At 42.6% G+C, this 27,705-nt stretch overlaps 1 protein-coding gene across 1 annotated transcript in view; it reads right to left on the reverse strand.

Annotated features, from left to right (window-relative positions):
* Positions 1 to 27,705, reverse strand: part of LOC145415017 (reelin-like) — a 492,696-nt gene that overhangs the window by 246,953 nt on the left and 218,038 nt on the right. The window contains exons 26-29 of the mRNA XM_080284434.1: positions 22,765 to 22,979; positions 22,131 to 22,354; positions 10,785 to 10,929; positions 3,282 to 3,454 (exon numbers count right to left, since the gene is read on the reverse strand). Coding sequence (XP_080140560.1) covers positions 3,282 to 3,454; positions 10,785 to 10,929; positions 22,131 to 22,354; positions 22,765 to 22,979 — 757 coding nt within the window. The remainder of the gene's footprint in view (positions 1 to 3,281; positions 3,455 to 10,784; positions 10,930 to 22,130; positions 22,355 to 22,764; positions 22,980 to 27,705) is intronic.

The raw sequence follows: 27,705 nt of genomic DNA on the forward strand, positions 1-27,705 counted from the left end.
AATATTCAATAATATTGAAGAGCAGAGACAATGGTTGTCTTGCTACATCAAGCAACGATTACTTTACGTTGGCTTAGCACGATTCTCTGAGAACGAGAATTTATAAACTTCCTCAACAGTACACAGCAGAGACTAATTACTCACAATTGCTGACTTACTGTACTGTTAGCCTCTGGAGAAAGTTACATCACCCCTGACAATAAATAACTAATACTAATAATAATAACATCAGGTTCTTGCTGATGCATTAACTCCTGGCACAACGGATTTTAAGTTAATACAACAAGACTGGTCTAAGTACCAGTTATGAATAGTAAAACGTTTATGCAAGCTAGGAGCTATATGGAAAATAAGCTTAATTATGGAGAAATGAAACAAGATTTACTCTACATTAAGCTCAAGAAATAGAACTGTTAAATTTATTAATTACAAAAATAAATTTAACATTACATTTCAAATCAAATCAATGAGACGCACTCGCTCACTCACACAGAAGCTAAATACTTACGCCTAGGAAAAACACCTTAACTAAGCTCTTAAAACTACAAAATACACAAAGAAATACCAGTCGATGAATACTATGTTATCACCCGAGGAGTGGGTGGGAGTACCGGGATTAACTGTACTAATGGAGCTTGGGGTGCTAGCTGACCTCTCCACTTCTGAGCACAGACCCTTTCTCCGTCACAGCAAACAAAAGACTGAATTCAAATAATGCATAAGCAGTACGCACAGGCCACCGGAAGAAGGCGTGGCTAACGGTTGAATGAAGCAGAGGCGAACGATAAAGAAACAATAGTATCGCTCAGTAGCGCACTTAGTGACGTGCATCAAATCGGTCACCCCTGAAAACGGTGACGAATGATTTGAAAAATATACCCCGAAATGGAGAGAGAAACGGTTAACTGAGCGATACACAGTGAGTTTTCCACTAATAGTTCGTGGCTTCTCACAAAAAGGAAATGTCGTGAATTGATTCGTGACACCAGACTGCTACCATGATGCCTACCTCCCCCCCAACCCTGGCAGCCCCCCTCCATCCAGTGCATCATCCCCATATCTGCCAGTCCCAGAGCTTCTCATCCAGCTCCCCTCCGCCAAGACGCCATCCAAAGGATCTCCTCCCACCGGACTCCCAACACTCGGGAATACTACACAGATGGAGCGGTCTCACCTGATGGATCTGCAGGCGCCACATTCATCAGCGAGGGTCATGTTGAGACCTGGCGGCTCCCCACAGGAGCCACCACGTATGGGCCTGAGCTCGTCGCCATTCTTGGCGCCCTCCGCCATGCGCTACCACTCCAACAACAGCGCATTGTCATACACAAAGATTCCCTCTCGTCCATACAAGGTCTCCGAGCATTTCGCTTTGCTGACAATGTGAACCTGCTGACCTCCATTCATGCTGTGACTGACTCCATCTCTCGCCCGGGGGGGTGAGATCCTCCTACATTGGCTGCCCAACCACATTGGCATCCCAGGCAACGAGTGCCCCGATGCCGCAGCCAGAGCGGGGACCACGCTACAACAGACCACGTTCCCCCTGTCCAGCTTCTCTAAAATAAAGAAAACTGCAAGACAGCATACGGTATACACAAGCTCACCATCGAAGATCATGAAAACCTTATAGCTGAGGGCTCGTACTCCACCTCCTGGCTTGCCAGAGCCACGGCATACAAGCCACTCACATCCCCACCTCTCGTACCTCACTCATTGATGGCCAGCCTCCATTGGCGCAGCCTTGGCTACACATGCTACTTCCAAATCACCCGCTTCAATCCTCCCCCCCTTGTACACACTGCCAACAACTCGACGAGTCACCCCTACTGCACTACATCCTAGACTGCCCTGCCACTGCCACCCTCCGCTCAGCCATTCGTGGCACACTCACTAGACACATCTCTCCTGCCCACACTGCAGCAGACATCATCCTACACTCTCCTACCCCTCTACTTCTCCGCCTAGTTTCCTCCTATCTCCCCCCCCCCCTTCCTAGCATCTTTCCCCTGTGCAAGTCAGGCCCCCCCCCCCACTCCCATTATTCCACACCACGCCCATTTCTCTGACGGGCTTCTTCTGCCCGTGTCCACTCTTCAGGCGAAGGTGGACGAATCTATATCATCATTATCATCAGAAAATGGAAAGATATGTCATGATAATGGAAAAGTAGTGATACTGGAAAAGATATTACGTCGACTGAAAAACCTAAGTGAAAGACAGGTGAGTGGGAAAGATGAAACCAGAGAGACAGTTAACATGATTGGATTTAGTGGTGCACAAAGGAGGAACACAGTGTTTGAGAAAGTGAAAAATGCTATTAAGATTATACAAAAAAATAATGAGGAGGAATAACTGGAAGCAACGAAGTGTTATGACTGCAGGATACATTCCAGAACATCTGCATGAGTGGAAACATGACTCTGTTACTGCACACTTGTACCGAAACAAAGATGATCAGATATTAGTACAACAATTATTTTAGCAGTAGCTGCTGGGTACTCAAGGTAAGATGTATGGAATATCACCGAGAAGGTTGAGATATCAGAATGTCTGGTTAGAAAACAAGGTTGCATCTGGAGCAGGGGTTGATGTGTGAATCAACTACTTGCAGTAAGGCAGATAGTGAAGAGGGCATGCTGGGACTGCATGATAGCTATGGCAACATTTAGATTGTGGAAAATTGTATGTCAGAATAAATATCGATGGATTATCGAGGTGATGCATATAAATGTTGTGGAAGTTTAAACTGCCAAATACTGTAAAGTTTTTATGGCGACATCTTAGTATCTGAAATGGTAACTGGATGTTTGGGTGAGAAGTTTTGTACCAATTCTTGAATGAAGTAATGGTGTCTTGAAGCTTACATGATTCAAAAAGTATAACTTCATATCCACATCATTCTCTGGCTCTTCTATAACTACGATCAAGTTTTCTCACCACATTAAATTTAGCTGCCTTAATCTGTGATAGAGTCGGCTGCATTTATCTTCCCTCCCTTCTCTTGCATACTTGGTACTGTATAAATTGTTCCCGAATATTCTACCTCCGACCATCTTCCCTTCTCCTAACTGTAATTTCATCCTCATAATGCAGAATGAAGTAAATCTTACAGTCAACGGAGAAAGGAAAAATACTGCCAATGTGGGGAGTCAATCATCCACCGTCTGATCCTTGTGGTTACTAGAGCATCCATGTGCCAAACTAACTATCTAAAACTAGTGGTTAGATAAGTATGAGATTAACTCAGCTGATTATTGTAGAATGAGTTGAGATCATACCAGGAAGTGTAATTGTGTGATGCATGGTATGAGTTGGGCCGGCAGAGGGGGACAGTTCCGCTATCAGTGACCACGTGATGCCTCCGTTGCTGGAGTACTGCAGCAGGACCTGGGCAGCCATGGCGCTAGGGTCGCCCTCCACACACCCGAATCGTATATAGAACTGGACAACACTGGCCACCCCAAGAGCGAAGCATGCAGGGGAAAAAAATCATACATATTATCACCCATTTATACTTAAAATCCTCCTGGCGTCGTTAGAGGTCTGAATTTGCAGACTGGCTCTGTTCTGAGTATATTACTTCCATACATATTTAGATTTGCCCTAAATATAGTAGATGTGTTGCGCAGCCTAACAGGCACTCCAATTCTGGGTGGGAAACAAAAAATATAAGCGAGTTTTCATAAATTTGTATGACACTAAAAACTATCGATTTTCACATGAGTAACAATCTGATGCTTAAATTTTACGATCAATGTTATGAAAAACTCAGAGCATTTACAGAACATTCTAGTCTACACTGTGGGAGTCGGTGGCAATTTCCATGTCTAGTCGTCCTCAAGCTTCATGTTTTTCAGATCTGTAAATGGAGAATTTTTAAAAGAAAGTGCACAAGGACACTACAAGAACCTACAACCATACTTCAAACTCAGTGAGTAGTGGATTTTATGAGTAGTGAAGCCACACTTAACACCAAGTGCTAAAAGATTATCGTGACCAAAGACTGATTTTTAAAAAATGTACAAGTTTCATCTAACATTGCTTAACAGTTACCAGGCTCTATACGGAATTGCATGAGTATCTAATTGTATAACTGGAGCCAACTGTTTCATGATGCGTGTGAAAGATTAAAGAGGTTTTACTAAAATAATCAACAATAATGGGAAAGATTAGAACAAATTCTTAAGATCCAAATCTAAGCAGTAAAAACAGCCAATCAGGACTGCACATCCGGAAAACCAAAGGAGAAAAAGAATAGACAAGAAAAGCATTGACGCTCGTAGGCCGACAGATTTCAGTCTATGCACTGCAGTGCTTTCTTCCTTGCCTAAAAAAGAAGGAAAACAGAACAATACAAAAAGTTACTGATGTGCTGATAGGGTTGGCTAGCATGACTAGGAGAGGAAGCCTTGGTGGTGTACACACGATCCAAAAAGTATCTTTACACTTTCCCGTCTTCATATTTTGAAACCGTGGACGAGGCACTTGAAAATATTCTTCCGTCACTGTTCATTCATGCGTATACCTGTTATTACCATCAACACCTCGTAACGTATGAAGTTTATCCAACATGTATTAAACGCTGCCACTCAAAACTACTGTATTTGCATTAAGAAGAAAATGCTATCAGCAGCAACATTCATAACGAAACCATCGATCATCGGAGTAAAGAAACTTCCATCCAAAGGGTGACACTGTCTCGGTGTTCCTCTTAACCTCGTCAAGTCGGTGGCGTCTTAAGGTTTTGAAACGAAAGTGAGGAGACTTTTAGTGTATTTCCTCTGATTCCATTATTCTCCCAAACGCTTTTTCAACTTGGCGCCATTCCTTTATTTCTTCACTAATTCACTTCAAAATTGACACAATTGTTTCTTAAGCCAATATTTATTATTATTTAATATAACCTTTGCAAGGGATTCATGGAGTCAAACCTCAACCCATATCACCACGCAAATTTTGAGGTTATGTTTTTGAATTTCATTAATCATCATGGTAATTTGCACACAGCGTGCCAGTGTACTGTATCTGTGTTAGAGACATATCATTTCTGTCACTATCCATACCCCATATCGCAACATTTCTCCACACTCAGTCTATCATTATTTTGTGACTTTCTTCAGTATCTCACTTATGCATATCTGATTCATTCCTCTCAGCTCGCCTTTCATTTCCTCTCAGCCATGCTCCAACCACTAATACTAACATTTCTTTCGTCCCCTGTATTCATCAGATTCTTAAAATTCTCATTCCGTCCCATAATTTTCTCTCTCTTCTCACCAATAGCTTAGTTTTTTTTTTTCTTCTGTTACCTCCCTTATCACCAAATCTTACGTTCTTGCCTTTTTTCAGAACAGTTTCTTATACTCCATCTTTGCATTCAAGTTTCACTCATACTCGTCATCGTCACTTCTCTCCTCCTCTCCTCTTCTCAACATACAGGTTTCAATTACGTCTCTCCACATCCTCAATCTCTCTTCTTCTCATCCGGTCACTGCATGCTCATCTCTTCCACAGCTCACTTCACTTCCTTATTCAGCCATGTTGTTCCTTTCACCCCCTTACCTATTCCCCTAACCGCACACACCGCATCACATGCTGCACAAATTTCTTCCGTAAACTTGCACCTTCCACTTCTTCCATCTGCTCCAACTCTTATCTACCCAAATCACATCTCCACTCTCTTGTGCTCAGTTTGTTTTTACCCTCTGCCCCTGCAGCCTTTCTACTCGCTTTGTATCATCGGCAGCTCTCTGTCCTCCTCTATCTCTGGATATCCATCGCTTCCGCACTTTTATTCTTGGCACTACAGTACATTCAGTATTCAGATATGTTACTTCTCAATCCTCTTTACATACTCTAGTTTTCAGCACCGATCTCCTCATTCGGCCATCCAAACATACACATAATAACCAGTCATTGCCTTATATTCATCCATCATGCCTCCCATTCTTTTCATCAGTCGCCATTTATACCTGTGGATCAGCACGGATACCTGAAAAAAGGCATGAGTTATTACCAAGCCCTTCTTTAATGACCTCTGCTGTTACTCTACCACGATCTTTTTAGTATGTAACCAAGCCCTTCCAGGCACAAACGCTCGCCAGGACAATGCCATTTCTATCCACTTTAGTCCTTACACCCCACTGGCCAATCACCTGATCTATTACAACATTCTCCACATTACCATACTTATCTCCAGTCAAAAACGGTCTCTTACAAATACCAAACTTTTTCAAGCACGCCTCTGTGTTCTCCCTGAACCCCAATTTTACCTTAGCCACTCGCTTGATACTTGGAATACACGAGTTATGGTCACAGATCCTTGAAATTCTACTTTCATTCTTACCCATATAGTCCTTAATCTCAGTGATCCACACTTCCTTATAATCTTTTCATTCCTTGCGCACAGCTATGAACACACCCTCTTTCACCGTCATTCCCATCCACTCCAACGCACACACACCTAATCCATACTTCTGTTCTCTCACAAACTTGTCATTTGGTCTCAGTTAACCCGCGTATATCCATTTTTGTATCTATAAACACCTGCACCAGTCATTCTTTCAATTCGTCTTTTACGACCCGTGCATTTCACTTTGACATTCTCACAATATTGTTTGTCTGGACCTTGGTCTTCAACTCTTAGTCCATCAGACTCCCAAGACATTATTTTCTTTTCTAACTAGGTATGTTCCTAACTCACAAACCTTCTTCGTTGATTTCACGACACGCAGGGATCACGTGGGTTGGTTATGTGGGTACCATGCCATTAAGTCGACGGTTTCCCTGTTTACAGGAAATTATCTGGCTTGTCAGTCAGCGCACAATCACCACCAAAAGTCCTATTGCTTGTCCTGCTTCTCTTTCCATGCATTTTTTTTTTATGCGAGGAAGAAGGAACCAAAGGCCATGAGCCCGCAGTAACAGTTCTCTCCAAGAGAAAAACAAAATACAATAGAGAGCCAAATTCAAGATCCGATCATTTTGAGATGCCTGGACACACTGAGTTTGAAAGACTGGAGATCATAGGCAGCAGGAAATACAGACAGAGGGAGACAGTTCCAGAGCTGACCTGTTGCATAAATGAAAGACTGGGAGTAACGGTTAACTCTTGCATTAGAGAGTTGGACAGAAAAGGGATGAGAGTTTGCTGCCAGACGGGTGCTACGCGCCCGTCGTAGAGGTGGAGGAATGCAAGCAGACAGTTCAGAGGAGCAGTGACCATTAAAGTAGCGATAGAAGAGAGATAAAGATGCAACAGTGCGGCAAAGAGACAGAGGTTGAAGGGAGTCAGTAAGAGGAGGAGAGTTAATGAGACGAAAAGCCTTTGACTCCACCCTATTGAGAAGAGCTGTATGTGGGGAGCCTTCCCACACATGAGAGTTGTACTCCACACAGGGGCGGATAAAACCCCTGTATAGAGTCAACAATTGTGCAGGGGTAAAGAAAGAGCGGAGTCGGCTTAGCACACCCAATCTCTTGGAAGCAGATTTTACAAGAGATGTAATATGATCTTTCCAAGATAAGTCCCGAGTAAATGAAACCCCAAGCATGTTCAAGGATGATGCAGGATTAAGCTGAATATTATTAAACATTAGTGGGTATACCTGTGGAAGATTTTGTCGGGTTGATAGGTGTAAGAACTGAATCTTAGATGCATTAAAAATAACCATATTATTTTTACCCCAGTCAGAGATACGAGCCAAGTCAGACATTAGGTGTACCATAGCCTCATCCCTTGTTTGTTGAAGTAACTGTTGAGATGGGTGTTGCAGGAACCGAATGGAATGGTGAAGGGTGGAGTCATCAGCGTATGAGTGGATAGGGTTAGATGTACAGCTTAGAAGATCATTGATGAATAAAAGGAAGAGAGTTGGTGACAGGACAGAGCCCTGAGGAACACCACTGTTTGATAGATCTAGGAGAAGAACGATGGCCGTCAACAACAGCGGCTATAGAACGACCAGAAAGGAAGCTAGCGATGAAGGCGCAGATAGAAGGATAGAAACCGTAGGAGGGCAGTTTGAAAATTAAAGATTTATGTCAGACTCGATCGAAAGCCTTTGAGATGTCAAGCGCAATGGCAAAGCTTTCGCCAAAGTCCCGAAAGGAGGATGACCAGGAGTCTGAAAGGTAGGTGATAAGATCGCCAGTGGAGCGTCCCTGACGGAACCCGTACTGACAATCAGAAAGAAGGTTGTGATAGGAAAGATGCCTTAAAATTTTTCTATTGAGAATTTACTCGAAAGCTTTTGAAATACAGGACGTTAAAGCAATTGGACGATAGTTGGAGGGTTGGGAGTGGTCACCCTTCTTTGGGACTGGCTGAATGAGAGCAAACTTCCAGCAAGAAGGAAAGGTACAAGTTGACAGACAAAGGCGAAAGAGTTTGCCTAGGCAGGGTGTAAGCACAGAAGCACAGTTCTTGAGAACAACAGGAGGGACCCCATCAGGCCCATATGCCTTGTTAGTACTGAGGCCAGTGATGGCAGAAAATACATCAACTGAAGAAATTTTAATGTCAGCCATGAGGAAGTCAGAGAGGGGAAGTGATGGAGGAACAGCACCGGAATCGTCTAAGGTGGAATTGGAGGAGAAAGTCTGTGCGAAGAGATCTGCTTTATCAGTAGAAAAGATAGCTACAGAACCATCAGAGTAGAAAAGAGGAGGGAAGGATGATGAGGTAAAGTTGTTAGAAAGATTTTTGGTGGTGCCAGAAGGAACGGGAAGAATTCAAGTTGGAGAGTTGAGAGCATTTAGTATGGATGAAATTATTTTTAGTAGAGCGAAGAACAGACTTAGCACGATTCCGGGCAGAAATGTAAAGATGATGTGATTCAGGGGTGGGTTGGCTCCGGTACCTTTTGTAGGCCCTCTCCTTGTTGGGGACAGCATTAGAACAAGCGTGATTAAGCCAAGGCTTTCTTGCGTTAGTCAAAGGATATGAGAAAGGAATGTATGCTTCTGTGCCCGAGAGAATAACCTTCGTAATGCGCGAGGCACACTCAGATGGCTCCCGGCCATGGAAGCAATAATCATTCCAGGGAAAATCAAAGAAGTACTGCCTGAGGGCCTCCCAGTCCGCGGCTCCAAAATGCCACAGACGACGTTTCCCTGGAGGATCCACAGGTCGTACAGGAGTGATGGGTTAGGTTAAGGTAATAAGGTTGTGATCGGAGGAGCCCAGCGGAGAGAAAAGATTAACAGAGTAAGCAGAAGGATTAGTTGTGAGAAAGAGGTCAAGTATGTTGGAGCTCTCTCCAAGGCAGTCAGGGATACGGGTAGGGTGCTGTACAAGCTGCTCTAGGTCATTAAGGATAGAAAAGATGTAGGCTTGTTCACCAGGTGGATCCGTGAAAGGTGAGGAGAGCCAAAGGTGGTGGTGAACATTGAAATCTCCTAGAATGGAGATTTCAGAGAAAGGAGAAATGGATAGAATGTGTTCCATCGTAGAAGTAAGATAGTCGAAGAATTTTTGATAGTCAGTAAAATTAGGGGATAAGTAAACAGCACAGATATGTTTAGTCAGAGAATGACAGGAAAGCCAAAGCCACAGTGTAGAGAATTCAGAAGAATCGAGTTCAGGAACACGAAAGCAAGATAAGTCGTTGCGTATATATACACAACAGCCACCTTTGGCTTTGAAATGAGTATAGAGAAAGTAGGAGGATACAGAAAAGAGTTTGCTGTCAGTTGCCTCAGACAGCTGAGGCTCCATTAGAAAAAGAAGGTAAGGTTTAGAGGAGGAGTGGTGGTGCTCAACAGAGCGAAAGTTAGAGGAAAGGCCGCGAATGTTGCAGAAATGAAGAAGAAGAGAGTCAGACAGTGGTTCCAGGCACCTCGAGTCATCACCGGGAGAGGGGCGGATGGCAAATAAGGCTCGTAAAGCCGAAACTATGAACACTGTTAACACTGATTCATACCTTAATAGATAACACTGATCCATACCTTAATAAAATAATCAGTCTCAGTTGCAGTGGTCGTACTCGACTAATTTTTCAAATTTCATGAAGAAGCAGGAGATGCAACAGGACATTTGATGCCGACAATCATTCATTCACCTGAAGGTAGCCCTAGGCTGAGTGACTGGAAGATGGCCGCCCTACCTGAACACTTGTTTGCCTTTATTATCGCCTGACTTCAGCAAGACGGAGTGATAATATTAGCACGTGTGTGTGTGTGTGTGTGTGTGTGTGTGTGTGTGTTGTGTTACCAGTGCCTGTGTATCTGTTACCATTATATCTCATGAACAGCTTGAGTTATCAAAGTGAAACCTTCAGGGAATCAAGATATGGCCAATATTTTCAACAAGTTCGAATGGGCACTCTAGGTCAAAGTCAAGGTCACCAAAATGGCTGTCAAATGTCAACTAGTATTTATCGCCCGCCTTTAGCACCATTATATCTCATGAACGACTTTAGCTATCAACATGAAACATTCAGGGTATCAAGATATGGCCAAAATCTTTGACGAGATCAAAAATGGGCACTCGGGGTCTAGGTTAAGGTCACCAAAATGGCTGCCAAATGTCAAATGTTTTTTTTTTTTTTAATGGATTGGCTTTTTGTGAAACGCACTGACTGAATTCCGTAGAGAGTTGCGATTTTTCTTTACATTTGGTTTGCAAGTAACTTGTAACTTAGCCAACAGCATACTCCAGCGGGCGATTAGCATTGCTCTCCCAAATGCTTTTCATACATTTTCAGAGTATCTGGTGAAGAGAAAATGTAAATGCACACCATGATTTAGAAGATCCCTACTTCAGTGTGGTTTGTTTATACCTTCCCTGTGTTAGGTCCAGGTCAGTAGTAACCAGCATTCTCTCCCCCTGCTGCGAGAACACCAGAGCCTTTCCTGTCAGCACCCCACAAAAACTGGACACCTCAGCGCCGGACCACCGCTCGAATACTTCGCTCGACACTCCATCTGCAGGGGAAAAATAACCTTCTGATGGATAGGATTCCTCAGAAAAATATGACTGTCTGATTAGCCTGACTAAAACACCCATGTGCAGTTGATCAATATAATCTTAAAATCATTATAAGAACATTTGGTTATGGTAACTTACCTCTTCAAGGACCCTTCACAAGCATCTTACGGATAATACCTATCCTTATGAATGCGTTATTTTTTCCTCAACAGGTATGATATTATCCTTACTCGCATTTCATACACATTGGTGCAATATGCTCATTTATTTGTGTTCTATTTTTTTCCACTCCATGCTCGCTACAAGTGTCAGTGATCAGCCTTGCTTTGGCAAGAGGAAGTGAAGAAACTAGCTCTGACCGATATCGTCACCTAACAACCGTTACTTTAGAGATAACTATGGTATTTTTACAAAGAACGTTTTTAGAAGTAACTGTAGTCTTTGCGTTTGCAGTAAGCCTTCAGGTTTCACAGTCTGCTGCTGTGGGGTGGGTCTGCATATTTTTGCTCTGCTTGTTACCTGTCCTTATACAAAGCATTATGAGATCCATCAGTTCATTGTTACCTTAGTTACATATGAGCAGCCTCACAAAATAAGTGCTCAGTATTATTTGTGCACTCAGCATCGTGTGATACCACAGGGTGTTGTGAGAAGCACAAACAATTTCACATTATGGGAGATGGTGTGCTTCACACATCTTGGTGCCAATCCAACCCACCCTTTGCCCCCCCTAGAGATGTTTCCAGTATTGTCACCATTAAGGATGGTGGGAACATGTAAAAGTTATTAAGGGAGGATGTCTCACACTACCCATCCAGGCCTATCCCTCTCCCCTCCCATCCTGTACAACACCAGAGATCACGCAGATAGGTTATCGAACTCGCCCACCCACGGTCGACACAACCGTTTCTGGGTCTCTGATAGGTGACGACAGCTTGTACCGTTGGAATCTGGCTGGATTTGGTGATCTTGAAGCATTATGCCACACCATAGCATTGGACCTGGAGTGGTGGCTTCGTCGTGGGTCCACGCCCCAGAAGCTGTTGAAGCGGGGGCCAAACCACCGCAAACTCCCCGGCCCATCACGGGGCCCAAGAACCTGGGAGTGGCTTCGGTCGCCCAGGCAAGTACCACATCTCCCAGCACAACACACACAACACTGTTTTTTCTACACCGAGAAATGACTTCTCCGGCAGTCATTTCTCGAAGACTTCTTCTAGCCGGTGACATTGACAGCAATCCAAGACCCATCAACAACACATGCTCAAAACACATCACTTCGAGTCGACAGACAAAGGGTTCAGTTCAGTGCAGTTCCTGCAAGAACTGGACCCATTTCACCTGCACAACACTTGCATACAGAAGACATTACACAGACACCTGGACCTGCTCATTATGCTTCTTCCTCCCACCCTCTAACCCACCCACCAGCCTCTCTCCTACTCCCTCCACACCTCCTCAGACTAACACACCGATCCTTCCCACAACATCCAGTCCCCCAACCCCTCCCATTCCACCCCAGTCTAATCCACCCCAACCCTTATTTCTGTCACTACCTTCTCCTACCCTTTCTCCTCCATCCACATCCCCCCCTCCCCCCTCCCCCCGTGCTGCAAAACCCAACAGACATCGTACACACAACATTAACATTCTTCAAATAAACATGGATGGCATCAGCACCTAAAAACAACAAGTCATACAATTCATCAAACAACAAAACATACATATTGCCATCTTACAAGAAACAAAACTACACAGAACACAAAAAACACTTACATTTCATAACTTCACCACCATCAGACAAGCCCAGGCCGATGGCGGTGATGGTGGATTCATCATCCTAGTAGGCTACATCAATCCATCAATTTCTCAGATACTAGTGCACACACAAAATTACTTCTCCCCCCACATGACGCCACAACATAAATACAATCAATTAAAATACGCACTAGCAACAAATCACACATAACAATCACCAATACATACATTCCCCCCCCCCTAGTCATCCCCCACAGTACCACACAATTATTCTCCTCAAATACACCACATCACTAACATACGGTACCCAACATCATCCTGGGTGGTGATTTCAACGCCAAAGCTTTGGCCTGGTATGTCAACAACCCTGACACAGACAGAGGGCTGGTACTACAATCCCAAACAGATAATCTTTTCTTCCTCAACAATCTACATCAACATTCCCATATCCCACACCAAGCCCTCTTCCTCCAATCATCCCCAGACATCACCTTTTACTCCCCAAATCTCGTCCCCACAATATCCTGGAGAGTGATCAAAACCCTTGACTCTGACCACCTCCCAATCATCATAACTACCAAAACCAGAATCACCCCAGCTGGCCACCAACACACATACACTAATTATAACAGAGCCAACTGGGAGGCCTTCACAACTGAAACAGAACAACACTTTGAAACATTGAACAGTACACCCATTGCAAACATCAACACCGCTGTGCACACTTTCAATACAATTATTCAAAAAGCAGTCAAAAGACACATCCCTAGAGGCGACAGAAAGAGACATAATCCCAACCCCACGCAAGAAATTCAAGGCCTCGTCAGTCAACATGACACACTGCAACAGTCCCCAACACCCCATACACAAGACACTATACAATAAATACAAGCACTGAACACTCAAATAAACAATAAAGTATCAGAGCAGCAAACACTAAATTGGAATAATTATCTCCAAATACTTGATCACAAAACAAACACCAGAAAACTCTACAAAACACTAAACAGCATCACACTCTCCAACAGCAACACTACATAATCATGCGCTGCCATCGGAACAACAGACACCATACCCTCAGACAAACACAAGCAAACACGCTCATCAAATACTTTTCACACATCAGTCATCGAAACCCCCATTGCGACGAACGACGTGCCATCCGACGCAAGAGACACTTCCCCACAGACCCAGACTTCGCACCTCTCACTTACAACCAGACAAAGCACATCATCATCATCTTTGAGTACTCATCTGCCTGTGGCCCAGACAACACATGCAACATACACCTTAAACATCTTGAATCACAAGGCATACAAGCACGAACCAACATCTCAAATTACAGCTACTCACACAACGCTATACCCAACATCTGGAAGCATGGTACTATTATCACTATCCCCAAATGCAACAAAGATCCCACATTACCTTCCTCACACTGCCCCATCACACTCCTCTACACCCCCTCCAAAGTCACTTAACGACTGGTATTACAACTAGTTACGCCTCACACCCCCCTAGCCTCATCACAACATGGTTTTAGGTCACGACACTCAACAAACACTCTTCTTACAGACCTTACACAGGGAGTTTTTGATGACATGAATTCAACTAGGCCACCACACAGAACACTGCTAGTAACTAGGGTGGGTCAAAAATTTAAAATTCTACAAAATATGGCTATTTTGATGACCAATAGTATGTTTTCACATGAACTAATTGTATTTTTTAAAATGAGTCAGTGATACTCCAGCGACTTTCAATTAAGTTTTTATGACACTGATGCTCCAAGCATTGAGTGATTTCCGGCGACTGGCAACTCTGTAAATGATAACCCATTGTTTTGCATTTCTCTTGCCAACTACACGAACTGGTAATGGTTTACAGTTTTGAATTTTGTATGAGTCTGCGTACAGTATTTTACTGGAATCATGGCCAGTTGCAGCACACGAGAAAGCACGAAAGACTGTTTTCGGCTCATCACGCAGTCTTCCGGTAAATCAGTTGCCCATTAGCTGCGATGTCATAAGGGCATATTTGGAACATAAATCCACAAATCCGTTATTGAGCACCCAAGCCTATGCGGAAACTGTTCCACTTGAAGTAGCAGGAATTTACGAGAAAGTTTCTATCTCAATTATTGATTACACCAGTGTTGTTATTCGTCTGAAACGCCTGATAGCAAAGGCACAGGAGCTTAGGAAATATCCAGTGAGCAAAAGCACTTCCAACACCTACATAGAGAAACTCGCCAACTTTGACACCTTATCTGACATTGTCGTTGCAAATGTTTCAAAAACTTCAATGCACGTGAAAGGTCTGTTAGTGCGCTAGAGCAGACAAGACATCTCCTGAGGAGAGGCCTTCTTGGGTTGACCAAAACAGTTGCAGAAAAATGTATATTGGTGGAATAGACCGGAAGAAGACAGCAAAAAATAAGTGTGCAGCAAACAGAGTGATGCAAAAGAAGCTCTATGAAGAGTCCACTAGAGATGCTAAGTATTCGTAAAATAATGAAGGTATAATGACAGCATGTATTGACGAAAGTGATGCCTGTGACGAACAATATGATCAATATGTTGATGATGATATTGCAAAAGTAGATGTAAGCAAACAGTCAGAACAGTGTCAGAACAGATTAGTCTATCCTGAGCTGAGTTGTGTAGCTGATTGATGTCAAGTAAGCAATAGAGACATCTGCTCCATTGTGAATGCAGCACTGAAAGATATGAATATTCTTTGTGAAGAAAATAAAGTTGATCCCAGTAAACTCCGCCATCAGAGAAAATACTAAAGAGATGTCACATTGCAACTGCATAAAAATCACTTGAAGGAGATCGTTTGCATCGGTTCCGATGGAAAAATCGATCAGACGCTCAAGAAAACCCCAGATGGTCTGAGAATCGGAAGGAAGATCACTACTCAGTAGCTGCATTTCCTGGCACTGATTACATTGACCACGTTTCTCCCGACAGTGGAAGAGCAGCAGATATTGCCAAGGAAGTCATGTCTGTCATTCGAGAAACAGATTCAACAGATTCGTTGCAAGCTACCGTCTGTGATGGGACAAATGTCAATAATGGAAGGATAAATGGAGTGATCCGTGAGCTCGAAACACGGCAGCCACTACAGTGGCTTGTTTGTTTGTTGCATCTTGTTAAAATCATTTTCCGAAGGTATTTCGAGGCAGTTGATGGTTCGACAACAGGTCCACGAGGCTGCAGAGAAGTAGGTCAATCGCTTGAATTTAACCCAAAAGATCTTCCAGTTGTTGGTTATGAACGTGTTGCTGGAAAAACTTGCATTTTACCAGAAGGAGTTGTAAGTGATCTCAGCAAAGATCACGGCTACCTGTACCGTGCATGTTTGGCGGTGCAAATGCCAAGTGGAGATACTAACGAAAGTGTGGGACCATCTGCAAAACCAGGACCGCTAAATCATGTCAGGTGGTTTACGAAAACCAATCCTATACTGCGACTTTACATGTCAAAGGAGCAACCATCACCAACCCTAACACGCCTCGTTTCATTAACTGTGAACTACTATGCTCCTGCGTGGTTCAGGGTGAAAGCCAACAGCTCGTGTCAGGATGGGGAGCCAAAAATTTCTTCTTCATGGTGGAGCTCCTTCAAAAGCTGCCGTTGGAGGATCAGGCGATCATTCGCCCTGTGCTTGCTAATAACAGCTACTTCTGTCACCCAGAGAACATCCTGTTGTCGGCTGTTGCTGAAGAAGATGTTGGCGTATGCTCGCTGCCAACCAAGTTGATGAAACAAGCACAGATGAATGAGAATGACGACCAAGCCTCAGTCAGAATATTTAAAAAATCGGCACTGAAGATAAACTTCGATGCCAAGAAGTCCACTGAGCTGGTAGAGCTTTCTTCTGCCACACTTCCTCCATTGCTGAAGAATAGACTGGACCAAATGGACAAAAGCCAACCCATTGTACTGGACGTGTACCTTTGCCATTCCCAAGGAGTGGAACGCTGCATCAAAGACGTCACATCCATCACAAGTAAAGTATTTGGGCATGAATCACGTCATGGTATGCTCGTCCAATGTAAGCGATCTCGCAGCTTGTTCCCGAAGCATGAAAGTAAACAAGACTTTTGATATGTTCAACTGTTCATGCTATTTCTACTGTTCTTTCTCTTTTTCATGAAAGAATGCCTTTCATATGATTTGAATACATTTATTTCAACTGTTACTTATATTTTTAATATTGAAAATTAACACAGAAATTGCATTTTAGTTCATCCGAAGAAAATAGCAAGTGTTTCTAAGTTTTTTGAGAAATAACTATTTTTTAGATCCAAGTTGTTGGAATGGCCACGTATATATCGAAACATTTTTTTCGTAGTGTTATTGTCATTGTAATGGAGCACCATTCTGACTGTGTTTCAACCTGACAACCCTAAGTTGGTTACTTTTCGACCCACCCTACTAGTAACACTAGACATTAGCAAAGCTTTTGATACCATCCCCTGCCATAACTTCACAAACAATATATTCAACACAAATATGTACAATAACACAAAAAGATGGCTAGCAAACTACTTGACAGGCGGATGTGCACACATAATACTTGCCGGTCAGTCATCGAACATCAGAAACTTCACAAACGGCATCCCTCAAGGATCTGTTTTGTCCCCTACACTCTTTAACTTATATATAGTAAACACGACGTACTCACACGGCAAACACCACAGATACACATTGCTTCCTATGCAGACGACATAACACTTATATGTACACACTAAAATGCAAACACAGCCACACACATCCTCCAACCTTACCTCAACACACTACACGAATGGTTCATCACAAACAGACTCAATATAGCCCCAGCCAAATCTACAGTGACCCTTTTCACAAACTGGACAGCAGAACATAGTCACATTCCACACCTCACCATAAACAACACCCCCCCTACCACACACACACTCACACACACACACACACACACACACACACACACACACACACACACAATCCTTGGTGTAACATACATTAGTGTCATTTAAGCAATACATCACGAACATTAAAAATATATTAACACCAAGACTCAACGCCCTCAGGTCACTTGCCCATACAACATTCGGACACAACAAAGAAACTACCACCACAGTATACAAACAATATATATGTTCCGTGAAGAATTATGCAAGCCCTTCTTGGGCTTCTAACCACATTAAAACACACTATAACACCCTACAGACCATACAGAACAAGGCCCTAAGAATAATCACAGGCTGCACAGCAACTACACCTACAGACCACCTACACCAAGAAACCAAATTCCTCAAAGTCAAGCATCATCTAGACATGAGGCACGTAAATTCTTGCCGCAGCCTCCACAAACCCACACCATCCGCTACACAACATGGCAGCACATTCACACATATCATGGAACATCAAAACAACACCAGCACACGATATCATACACAAATACTGTCATCTCTCCCCCCTCGTCCGCCTCAAACAAGCTTCCAGAAGCATCTCGATACTCAAATCACTCGTCGCTTCATTCAGTCACTAAAAGACAACACACAGCTGCATGCACGGCCTCCTGATATCCACTCTTCTGAATCCTACCTCCCTCGTGAGGGCAAGGTCCACCTGGCCAGGCTGAGATGTGGACATCATCCAGCCCTGAAGAGGCTGGATGGCTCAGTCGCTGATGCCTGTCCAGGATGCAATCCAGCACCCCATATTATTAAGCACATTGTGGAAGACTGCATTGCACACAATCGCTTGTGCAAACAACACAACACACACTCCTTGAGAGTTCTGTGGGCAAGCCTAGTTTAGGCCATGGCCTTCCCTCGGGACTCGGGGCTGTTTGGCCAGACTACCTAGGGAACAACTACTACTACTACTACTACCACAATATTAAACGTTTCCTACATCTACATTGCATAACAAACCATCTTGACAGATTTTGACCTAGGCACTGCCTTAGTTTTGATGCAGTTAAGAACTATAAAGTTCATTTCAAGGAGTGAGTCTACGAGTATTAGTGCCAATGCCACAAATTTCAGCTTTTTGATAGAGGTAGCGGCGACCTGGATATCATCTACTTCATCAGGTCTACGAAGGACAGTGTCATCTGAGCCAACAGTCTGGGTGAGAGCCATTTAAAAGATTATGTTAGCTAGTAGGGCCCTTGTCCTTTAGACGGAAAAACTAAATTTATTATTCAGACGAACCCAGTAAACTGATGATAGCAATAGACCGAGCTGGTTGGTGAATTTTGTGTGAAGCTCATAACCAGGGATTTGGCACCCCTTTTTAACATGACAGCATTCGGACTGTCTCTATCAGATAGGTATATGTGAAGCTACAGAATGTGGCGAAAGCTTTTTGGCCTACATGATGGAGCCAGGATTCCGTGGGCTTGGATGAAGAAGAATGGAAGCAAAACTTAGGCTGTCTGAACGTTGCTACTCCTCACCCTGCCCTAGGGTGGGAAAGGAGGTCCGGATGATGATGATGATGATGAAAAATTATTCTACTTCGACATCATTCAAAAACATATTTTTGATGTATTTAATAAGTTTCAGCTGTTAGTGAAAAACAAAGCATGTATATGTTGCTTTGTTTGTTTTGAGTTTTCTCAAAGACAAAAGAGGCGGCATAATATTAAAAAACTTCTCAAGGAATATGTTTCTCGACCAATTCACATTTCATTCAACCAAGTATGCTTGCATATGAAAACTGTAATTCAGTAATTAATCCTTCATATGTTTCTTTTTCGAAATGGCAGATTTTAACATCGGTCCTTCTAGCTCTCAATCCTAAACTTCACATTCTTCTGTGACATAACTCTAGAGAAGTGGGAGTCTGGCGAACACTAGTGGTTATCCTCTGAATGTATAACCATGTAGTCATTTTTTTATCATTTCTTCTCATGATGTTCCTGTGGGAACATGACTTATATTTCCTTATTGCATATGAACGTATGTGAAGGTGGAAGTGTTGAGCTGAATATAATTCTGTGTCATTCTTTATATGCCATCGGTATGAACTGTCAGGATTAGAAAATTAATTTACAAGTGAATGAAAGAACATACTACCAACACCCACTTTAAATATTCGCCATGGTCTCAATTTCGAATGCTAGGAAGAAGGAAGACAGAACGTGAAAAGAAGTCGATTTCATCATGCCAGCGTGACTCGATAAGAGAACCAGTTCCTATCAAAAGGCATGTGCAGACTACAGTATGTCACTGCAGAGGCAGTTCGGAGGACAGTGGCTCTCGCATGTGAAGAGGTTGGTGATGTGTTCAGCGACATGCTGGAGAAAGAAATCATTAAGCTCTTCAATGGTCACGACAAACAGCTAAACGATGAGGATTTGGAGATGGTTCATTTGACAGAAGTGAAGAAAGAAGAAGCAGAAAGAGACGAGCACAGAATAAAAAAAAGGAGAGAGCATGACCTTGGAGCGTTTGGGCGAGTTCTTCTTTACCCTCAGGAGACTCAACGACATGACCTATGACACGGATCCTGCATTATTTGTGCCTTTATTGTCATGCAAGCCCTCAACAACTCGCAAACCCCTTTGTCATGAATTTAACAAACTGTGTTTTTATACAAATTCATAACATTGTATTATTATGGGAACTCAAGATGAATTAGTGCAAACTCAGAAATATTCTCTCAGCTAACCGTCCCGACAGTGCTCCAATCGAGATTCTCAAAACGTTCGTTATTGTTTCACAAGCGATTGTTTTTATGCAGCTCTTGGCGCATTACTGAGTGATAATTTTGTGTACTTATCGTTTCTCCACCCTGCCTCTTTAGCCATTAAGCTAAGCCAAACCTACATCCGGTTATCATGTTTTGCTTTGTGGCTGGCGCGAGAACATTAGTCAGTTGGTGTAGTACTGCCCCTGGAGGAGGGTGTTAAGAACAGTGCTGAGCTGTGAAGACCCCCATCTTGCGGCTTATCACCCAGCCTCTAGCAGTCCTACGACCCCCACATCTTCCCATCGAATTGGTGATCGACAACCGAGGACGTCAGCAATGCGCAGCACAGTCGCCGAGTAGCAGTGCTACCTAGTCTCTTCGCAGCCACGACTCCATTTTCTCCACGACCAGTATTTTCTTTCTGTGTTTTCTAGGCTTAAGAGTATTAGCTAGTTGTTTGGGTGAGTTATCTTGTAAGAATTCAATTTGTTTGTAATTAATAAATTTACAGTTCTTTTTTTGGGGGGGGGCTTGATTAAATGTAAGAATCGCGTTTCATTTCTCCATATTGTGCTTATTTTAGTTTATTACTCCCAGTTTGCACAAACTTCTAATATATTAATCACGACTGGTAGTTAAGTCAGTTTTCTCATATTAATTCATGAATCTTTTTGTGCCAGCCAGGAGTTAGCATCAGCAAGAGTGTCTTTATTAGTATTAATTATCGATTGTCAGGGGTAAGGACACTTTCTCAAGAGGCCGACAGTATCAACAATTCAGCATCCATGAGTGATTAGTCTCCACTGTGTACTGTTCAGAAAGTTTGTGAAATTCTCGTCTTTAGAGAATCGGCGAAGTAAGGCAGCATAAAATAAAAATTACTTTATTTCCTAAGTCGATAGCTCTCGTGTCAGTGTTGACTTTTTTTTTTTCTCCCATAAGTAGTGGAGATATATTCAGTATATTTCACATCCCTCATGACACCCTTAACAAAACATCCTAGTGGCTATGAAGCAGAAACGCCCATAAACTTCCATATCAATGTTCTTGGGCAGGATGGATAAATTGCCGATGCTCTTGCCCCATGTAATGCTTCCTCTACATCAGCTGAGCCACAAGCTGTCCCCACCCAAGTTAACTCTACCAGATTCAAAATCCCTACCCCTACTATTCATCTCCATTCTCCTTGAGCAACGCGGAGAATAGTCCACCCGGAGATGATGGCGACAAAGGAGATGGGCTTGAAATATAAGCTCATCATGCCGTGCTGCTATGCATCACATTACTCATCTAGTCATCAGTCATTGGTAACTGCATAGCTAATCATAATCACCATCAGCCTCGTCGTCATCGTCGTTGTCACCGCAGTCTTAATTCGTCAGGTGGGTCATCTAGCACAACAGCTCAGACGGCAGACGTGAGAACCTCTGTATTTTACTGTATAGTGCATGTACTGGTGCCGTGTAGTGTATCCTGGGTAAGCACTTCGTGACTAAATATTTTCTGTACGAAATGTATTGCATATTTACGTATTTATTAAGCCATTTTAAGTGAACAGTTAATTGGAATCTAGTGATCGTAACTTACTTGGCATCCCTGACATCATCAAAACAAAAGTGATTATATCAGTGACTACAATTATGATGAATATCACACACACACACACACACACACACACACACACATATATATATATATATATATATATATATATATATCGTAGTATGATAATTATGATCACCTACTTTCAAAGTCTTCATTGAGTGTGCGGCTGTTGTCTGTGAGTAGGGTACAGGTGTGGTTACTGTCGTAGTGATGGTCACAGACGCATGAGTCTCCGTTGATGCAGTAGCCGTGGCCGGCACAGTGGTGGACGCATGCCGGCCCGATATACACGTTGTCCACTGCCCATGGCACAGCTGCTTCGCGTGGACCATACCACCCCTGCCACCACCTAAACCTCACACGCCTGTCACCAACGCATACAGTCATTATCTCCTGGCCTCTAGCAACACTACTAATAATGTGTTACTTGCAGAGGTTCAGCATCATCAGTACTTGACTAACTGCAAAACTTGAATCTCCACTAAGAAAAGCTATTCATAATAGGCCACATAATATCATAAAAATATGCTTAGGAAACATGTCACAAGATCTATCGTGAGGCATGCAGTATAAATTCTCGCTGTGTGAAGGGACGGGAGGTCCCGTGTTTTCCTGGGTTTCCCTGAACATCAGAACCATTGAACAAGTCTGGGGTAACTGTCGATAGATTAGCACAACTGTTATCGCTTTTCCTTGTGAGAATTTTCATAGATATGCATATTATCATACTTGTCAGATCAGTAGTCTGATGACCGCAGCATACAAGAAACTAACCCACATATCTGGAGGTCAGTAAGAGGCACAATCACTCTGGTCCACTTGCGGGCCGTGTTGGGATAGTAGACAGTTGGGGTGCGTAGTTCGTGGGCGCCAACTGGGGTGGAGAACTGGGCCGGCCGTAGAGTGGCCCAGTTGACGCCTAGATCAGTGCTGTACTGCAAAGTCACCGCTCCATCCCGCACCGTCACCTCGCCACAACCAACACGTACCTTAACCACAAACACATCATCATCATCATCATCATCATCATCATCATCATCACAGCTTTCCATGCTGTACAAGTGATAATTATTAATATCGGCAAAGATTTGTACACCAACAAAACCCCTCAACACAAATACAAGGCAAATAAATCTATCAACCTAGACTGCTTCCCCAAAGGAAATGGAGGTAGCCGAGACAGGACGACACACTCCCAATTTGCTCATCCACTCAAACATTCATTCGCATCTTGTTGAAATAAATGAAAATGAATAATCATTACACATCAACTGTTTGTAACACACACACACACACACACACACACACACACACACACACACACACACACACACACACACACACACACTGTTGCATTCCTTGATCTATTAACTTCCAAACCATGAAGGAAATTTTCAACAAGCAATGACCGTGGTTGCGAGTTACACGTTAAAAAATCTCGATAAACTTTTTTTTTTTTTTTTTTTTTTCAGTGTTCGACTCTGGGCATAGGCTTCACAGCCTGCTCCCAAGGCCCAGTAGGCTAGTCCTCCTACATGCCATACACCTCTACATGTCACCACTTCGGCGCTAACACCCACCGTCCGTATTGAATACATGCTAGGGTTGTCTTATACAGCACAGGTGTATTGGTATTAGCTGGGCTACTTTTACGACATGGCGGGTCTTCTGGTAGATCAGTAAAGTCTGATTTTATGAAATTCAAATCCTAAACTGTTCCCTGCCCCAGCGGGGATTTGCTCCTTGTTCCGGTAGGACTGCAAGCCACATCTCTACCGACTGAGCCACCGCCTCCCCCTAATTACAACCCTCTTTTTTAGGCACTCATTTTCTTCCATGATTCATCATTGAAAACCAGTGTTCCACTGAAAATGGGTTACGTATGGCCCAGAGAGAGAGAGAGAGAGAGAGAGAGAGAGAGAGAGAGAGAGCATAACAGTAGGAAAGCTTTCAGTATAGAATATCCAGTTAAATGGGTCACACAATCTCATGATCTTGGTTTCAAGCCACCAGCACATATTTTTGTGCCTGTGGAATAGAGATGTTCAGAGAACTCCCAGTTTAAAGAAAAAGAATGCAGTCCTTGTCATGTGCATCTCCATTCTTTTGCTGCACAGCTCCGTATCTCGCCTTTTTCACTAATCACTTATCCTATCAATGCATGGCCTTGGCCTGCCACTCCTGCCAACTTTAACCACACTTATATATGCTCTTTTAACCAACCTTTCATAACTACCGTATCTGTATGACTATATACCTAAACACACTCTCATTTGCACTCCGATCAGTAGAATACCTCGCTCCAAACCTATGAATAGCTGTTTCTGATGCTGTTTAGCCCACCGCAACCTGCACCTCCTCATTAAGAGTTCAGTCTCAACTGTTTTCATTCATGTATTTTCAGTCCCATCCTATATTAAAGTCACATACCCACGCATACATTCACGTGAGCACTAACACAACTTTCACGCTGTTCTTCTACAGTCCCCAGATCCAGTTTTTTGTCTCTTAGCAGTGCTATTTACATTTCTTCCTTGAGCCGCTCGACTCTGCATTTGCTCTGCATATTTACCTCTCATTTCTATCACTTCACCAAGATATTGAAACTTTCCTACCAATTAAAGTTTTTAATTCACCAGCGCACCGGCACTAATTATTATTTTACTCCCATCTGCATTTTCATGAAATCTTACTTCTCTCAAATACTGATAAAACATTAAACCAGTTTCTAAAAATGAACTTCACCATTTTTGATTCAATAAATTTAGCCCTCTTACAGTTGGGCACTTAAATGGCCTTGGACCTGTCTTCACTGAATTTATTGTTAAATGTAACCTTGCAATGATCACTTATACTAAACTCTTCCCCTACAGTAACATTACTCACCTAATTTTTTGATGTGACTAAGACAAGATCTAGGACATTAGTTCCACATGTCGGATATTTTACAAACTGATACAATGAACCTTCCTGCAAGTTTGTATATAAGTCTAACCCTGAGTGTGAGGATAAGGCTTCTCCCCATTTCGAACTGGTAGATTAAAATCGCTAAAATTAAGGAGCTTTGCATACAAGAGATTTCAGCAATTTGATCGTAGATTTCATTGTCAATGTTGAGTGGCTGACCGGGTGGATGATAAGTTAACCCAAGTGTGATTTTATGACAATATTCATTTCTAAGCTGAATATACATAGTGTCAGTCTTTTCAATACATGATTTGATAATTATGACTTAATGAACTCCTGATTTAATATATAACAACACCACCCCCGACTCCGTTCTTCCTTTCACTACTGAAAATGTGATAGACTTGTAAACTGAATTCTGCTAGAAAATCTCTCTGCTCAGTATTTAGCCACAATTCTGTTATACCAATTACATCATAATTATCAGTAAAGGCAAAGAGCCTCTTAATCAGAAAATTTATTATGCAAACTATGTGCATTTACAAGAAAACCTTTAATGTGTATACCTTTCTGATATGGGGAACTACCATTACCTATTGAGATATCAGATCGTATGATATCTATGTTCATCTCCCATGATACTTGTTTTTTCTCCAGGAAAAAACGTACTGCATCACTGAGCAAACGGCCGAGATGGGTAGAACCAATAGCATTAAGGTGTAGTCCATCATTTGCAAATAGCATTCGCTGCTCTTAAAAGTGGTTCCGTGTGTTGGTGAACTGTACGCCTTCCTGCATGCAAAGTTATTTGACCTTGTTATTCATACTAAATGTTTTACTAATGAAGACATTCCCTGCATGAACCCTTGGGAGTATGCCTGAAATTAAAATGTTTTTTCCTTGTAGTGCCCGATCATCTTTCTGAATTTCTTCATTAGGTCCTCTGATTGGGTTTGCCCAACATCATTAGTACCTGTATGAATATTAACAAGGCTACCATTTTCTGCATTCTCAAAAACGTCATCCACAGCCTGTTACATCATTTACTCCTGCACCTGGAATACAAAAACACTTTCGTTTAGAGGGTGCCCTGCCGCAAAATTCCACAACTCGTGCCTCATGGGGCTCTTCCTTTACTTCTGCAAGAATCTGAAATTTATCGTATGTGGTTACTGGAATGATGTTCCTTTTTCTTGCAAACCATGCACCAATCCGCAATGGCCAGAACTCATTCTGTATGGTGGGGGAAGAAGTAACTACAGTGGGAGGAGGATGGTCAACCTGGACAACACCAGTTGGCCTGGCAATGGCACTCTTCTCCACTGTGTCCGACGTTATTCGCAATGAACTCCAGCACATTAACTTTCTGGGTTAGACTATTAATTTTGTTTGTTGTCTCAGCCAGCTTATCTTGCAGGCTTTGACTTGGTTTGCACATCCTGCAACCAAAGATGGGGTCCACATAAACGGATGCAGTGAAACTACCAGAGCAGGTACACAAATAATGTTCTGCGCATTCAGAAATTCAAAGTTACTGCGAAGATTTATAGGAGAAACAGAATCAAATATGACTGATTAGCACCTGGCAGAGATATTGGGACATGAATCAGTAAGTTTTATAAAATCCGCTAGCAAAACAATTACAATTTATGCAATAGTTACAGGTGAAAGTTTTGCTGGTAAGAGTTTTATTGCTGTTAAAAATGTCCAGGAACAGCTACCTTTTTGGTTAATATGTACCTGCAGAGGATTTATCAATAATCTGTTGCAGAGAATGGAAAACTAGCCGTTAACTGGAACGAAGAAACAAAAATATACTACGACCTGAAATATAACACCAATGAAATCATACCACAGTGATATAATGCACAAACATATATACTGTCACCTGAAGTACAAGAACAATGAAAAGTCATAACACACGATAATACAATCTATCTTACTTATACAGAAATGGGAGAGATATTTCGCTGTAAAAATTAGTGTAAATAGAAAAAAGTTGTTCGGCAATAACACAAAACTCAACTGGCGTCGAAGTTGTAAACAAACGCTGAGGCAATCACTTGTTTCATTAATTTACTGTTTACAATTATAAAATAATGGATCACCGGTATAGTGAAAAACACTGTCTTAATCCAGTAATACTAAAATTAATTCTGAGATGGAAAATATACAGAAAACACAAATTCCTATAGTCTTAGGGTACCTCGTCTTGCCCTCTGGCGGGAAACGGCAGAAGTAACGGTGTATCTAGGACAAAGAGATGTTGGCGCCGGAGTAAATAAAACTGTTTTTGATATTAGTCGTTTTTTTTCCTTAAAGCAGCGAAGATCGCCGTCTAAATCACTCAACACTCAGTCACAGTGATCACACAAAAATAAAGTCTCTTTCTCAGTACCGTATGTCAAAGGTATACTGTATAATGCTGGAAATCAAACATACTGTACATCTACAAACCAAACTCACAGATGTTAAACAAGCTGTGTTTTTTATTTTATATGTGTCCGACTCTAGGCATAGGCTTCACGGCCTGCTCCCAAGGCTCAGTTGTCCTCCTGCAGACCATTAACCTCCTCGTCACCACTTCGGCGCTAACACTCACCGTCCATATTCAGTATGCTAGGGCTCCTTCATACGGGACTGGTGTATTTATTACAGAGGGTACTTTTACGACGTGTCGGCGGGTCACTTGGTAGGGCAGTGAAGCCTTATTTACGCTGGACAAACTACACTTGCAGCCAGTCAGGTAGATCGCTCACCTATACGCAGGATAACCACACTATTGTAACACAAGAGAGAGAGAGAGAG

The sequence above is a fragment of the Coenobita brevimanus genome, chromosome 101 (assembly GCF_032717465.1).
Source record: "Coenobita brevimanus isolate Jiangsu-jjx chromosome 101, ASM3271746v2, whole genome shotgun sequence".
Classification (NCBI taxonomy): Eukaryota; Metazoa; Arthropoda; class Malacostraca; order Decapoda; family Coenobitidae; genus Coenobita; species Coenobita brevimanus.